The sequence below is a fragment of the Saccostrea cucullata genome, unplaced genomic scaffold (assembly GCF_032062105.1).
Source record: "Saccostrea cucullata isolate Sc308-1 unplaced genomic scaffold, CSIRO_AGI_Scuc_v1 ctg15200, whole genome shotgun sequence".
In the NCBI taxonomy this organism is placed as follows: Eukaryota; Metazoa; Mollusca; class Bivalvia; order Ostreida; family Ostreidae; genus Saccostrea; species Saccostrea cuccullata.
In genome coordinates, this window is record NW_026918856.1 from 5,554 (window position 1) to 8,964 (window position 3,411).

The following is a 3,411-nucleotide window of genomic DNA, read 5'->3' on the forward strand; positions in this document are numbered from 1 at the left end:
TCTGCTTGGTCAATGTTTTCTACATGCTGTTCTATTTTGTATTTTCCAATTTTCTGTTGTGTTTGTTCTATGTTGTAGAGAATCAGCCGGATTCTGGTTGTTTGGGACCTCGGAAATGTGTTAACAGGAGTTGGACTTGTCTCAGTGAGTTGGACCATTCTGGTAAAAACAGAGTAAGCAATGGTGCAAGTCGCGTAACTGGATGTAAAGAATATCGCGATGCGGTTAGTAAGTGCATATTAGTTTTTGCTGGTTTTAAGGTAGTTAGAGGTGAAGTGAGGTTCGAATTAAAATTTGTTCTGTCACATGTGGTAGTCATGTCTGATGATTTAAACGAGTTGAAATTATTTGGGGAGAGTTTAGGTCTTAAAGATGAAGATCTCACAAATTTTGTTAAAGAGCAGCAAGCTTTACGGAGAGATGAAAGACAAGCTCAGAGAGAGTTAGATAAGATAAAGATAAATTCTCAGACTGAGGTTGAAAAAGAGAGACTTAGTTTTGAGTTAGAGAGAGAGAAAATGAGAAATGACATAGAGAAAATGAAATTAGAACAAAAGCCTATTTTCTCAGACGAGTCAAAGTTTACTGGTGGTCATGTTTTGCCCAAAACACCCAAACTCCCTTTCTTTGATGATTCTCATGATGAGATGGATAGTTTTCTCCTTAGGTTTGAACGATATGCTGAGGCTCAGCAATGGGATCATTCAAACTGGGCTATAAATCTTAGTGCATTATTAAAGGGGAAGGCTTTAGATGTGTATGCGTTAATGCCAAAAACTCATGCCCTTGATTACAATACTCTTAAGACAGCTTTATTGAAACGCTTTGAATTGACCGATGATGGTTTTAAAAAGAAGTTTAGATCATGTAGGCCAGATCAGTGTGAAACCTTTTCTCAATTTGCTGTCCGATTGAGTAGTTACTTTGAAAGGTGGGTTGAAATGGCAAAGGCACCCAAAACATATCAAGGTTTGTATGATCTTATGTTGCGAGATCAATTTCTGCATGTATGTAGTCAAGATTTAAGATTGTTTTTAAAGGAGAGAATACCTGACAGTTTAACAAATATGGCAAACTTAGCTGATCAGTACAAAGATGCCCGCGACGTAAGTGCGCTACAAGCTATAGGTAAGGGTAAGATTTCTTTGTCCAAAAAGGTCGAACCGGTAAAGAAAGTAGATGTTGGTGAGAACAAGAGTTCGTCTTTTGATAAGAAAAGATTCATACCTAAGTCAGAACGTAAGTGTTTTAAATGTCACAAAGTTGGACATATTGCATCAGAGTGTAGGTCCAAAACAGTTTTTAACAATATGTCACATGCTGTACAGGACGTTGGATCTTCTGAGCAAAAGGTATGTTTTGTTAGTACAATGCCTTCAGACCCTATTGTAGAATCTACTGCATCGTCTTTTCCAACAACTACGTCATTTTCGTCTTGCCAAAGTAGCTTAGCTTCTAGTATGCCGATATCTGCAGGTTATGTTAACAATGTACCAGTGACAGTCTTGAGAGATACTGGCTGCAGTGGTATTGTCATAAGGAGGAGCAAAATACAAGATGAAGACCTAGTACAAGGTAAGAAACAGACTTGTGTTCTAGCAGACGGCTCCAAAATAACTGTTCCGATCGCAGAGGTTTCCATTAACACTCCCTTCTTGAAAGAACAACATGAGGTATGGTGCATGGAGAATCCTGTATACGATCTGATAGTTGGTAATGTCCCAGATGCCAAGCCAGCGACTCAACCAGATCCAGATTGGCAGGTAAACGCTGTAGAGACCCGGCAACAGAAACGTAACAAGAGCAAACCATACACTCAGCTTAAAGTACCAGCCATCATATCTGAGGATTTTGATCTATTGAAAATTAGAAATGTACAAGAGCAGGATGTTTCTCTGAAAAAAGGTACGTGAATGTGTTGAGAACCACGTGACTCAGATGAAGAAAAATGGTAAGGTGAGTTGGTCTTTTGTTTAGACAATACAGCACCCGTACTGGAGGACAAGACAAGGTGCATACCCAGCTGCTTGTTCCTGAAAAGTTCCGAGACCAGGTAATGAAACTAGCGCATGAATCTTTGTTAGCAGGTCACTTGGGAACACAGCGGACCTTAGCAAGAGTTACCTCAGAATTCTTCTGGCCAGGGATGCATAGTGAGTTGCGGCGTTATTGCCAGTCGTGTGACATATGTCAGCGCACAGTTCACAAAGGTAAGGTACAGAAAGTACCATTGGAGCGAATGCCACTCATAGATGAGCCCTTCCAAAGAGTTGCAGTTGATCTTGTTGGACCACTGTACCCAACCACCGACAAAGGTAACCGTTATATTTTGACTCTGGTGGATTATGCTACTCGCTATCCAGAAGCTATTGCTTTGCCTAACATCGAGACAGAGAGAGTTGCAGAGGCCCTAATGGAGATGTTCTCGAGAATCGGTGTGCCCCGTGAGATGTTGAAAGATATGGGAAGTCAGTTTACTTCTTCTCTAATGTCAGAGGTGAGTCGACTTATTTCTCTTCGACAATGGACCACGACACCATATCATCCGAGCTGTAATGGGTTGGTAGAACGTTTCAATGGAACTCGAAAACAAATGTTGAATCGACTTTGTTCTGAAAAACCTAAAGATTGGGACAAGTACCTGAGTGCAGTTCTGTTCGCCTATAGAGAAGTTCCTCAGGAGAGTCTTGGATTTTCTCCGTTCGAGCTTGTATATGGCAGATCAGTTCGAGGACCAATTTCAATCTTGAAAGAGTTTTTTTTTTTTTTTTTTTTTTTTTTTTTTTTATTTATAAAAGATTTATTTCATACAACAAAGTTTGAGGTAAAACTTCCTCAGAAGCCCTCTGTTAATACGTCACCTGGGGTGCCAGGAGCTCCCTGGATCGGTATATTTATATTCAATGTTTAATATACAAAAGTTTACACAATCTTGAAAGAGTAATGAAAAAGAAAAATCATGATTATTCATATTTCATTGAAAAACATTTCATATTAAAAATAAATATAATAGATGAAATATCTAGCGTTTCAAATTACAGTATTGCATATATCATGGCTCTTTGAATATCATGGTTTATTTATATGTACATTCATCTTAATAATTTAATTTTAACTAATATATTGAAAAACGAAAAAAAAACCAGATGCGTTTCATTCTCGTATTTTGCTTTCTTGTCCGGTATTGGTTCAAAATTTACAAAGCACATACAATTTCCGGTTATAAGCTGGGGCATAAACATGTGAGTTATCGATTTTTACAAATGATTCAGTAACGAAAGAGTAAAACAAAAAATACATGAATAAAGAAAAATAATGATAATATGCATTAAGATCTTTTGTGTTTATGAAATCCTTGTAAACCCTGGGGGTCCCAATTCTCCGCCAAAAGTCCGTATTTGACCCCCATTT

General features: G+C 38.2%; 1 protein-coding gene across 1 annotated transcript; it reads left to right on the forward strand.

The window, feature by feature from the left end:
• Positions 1–317: 317 nt before the first annotated feature.
• Positions 318–2,710, forward strand: LOC134272595 (uncharacterized; the record flags this gene model as incomplete). Its single annotated transcript, XM_062754816.1, has 2 exons — positions 318–1,905; positions 2,088–2,710. Coding segments are annotated over exons 1-2 (2,211 nt in total), but the record flags the coding sequence as incomplete, so codon positions are not given.
• Between the last annotated feature and the right edge of the window lie 701 nt (positions 2,711–3,411).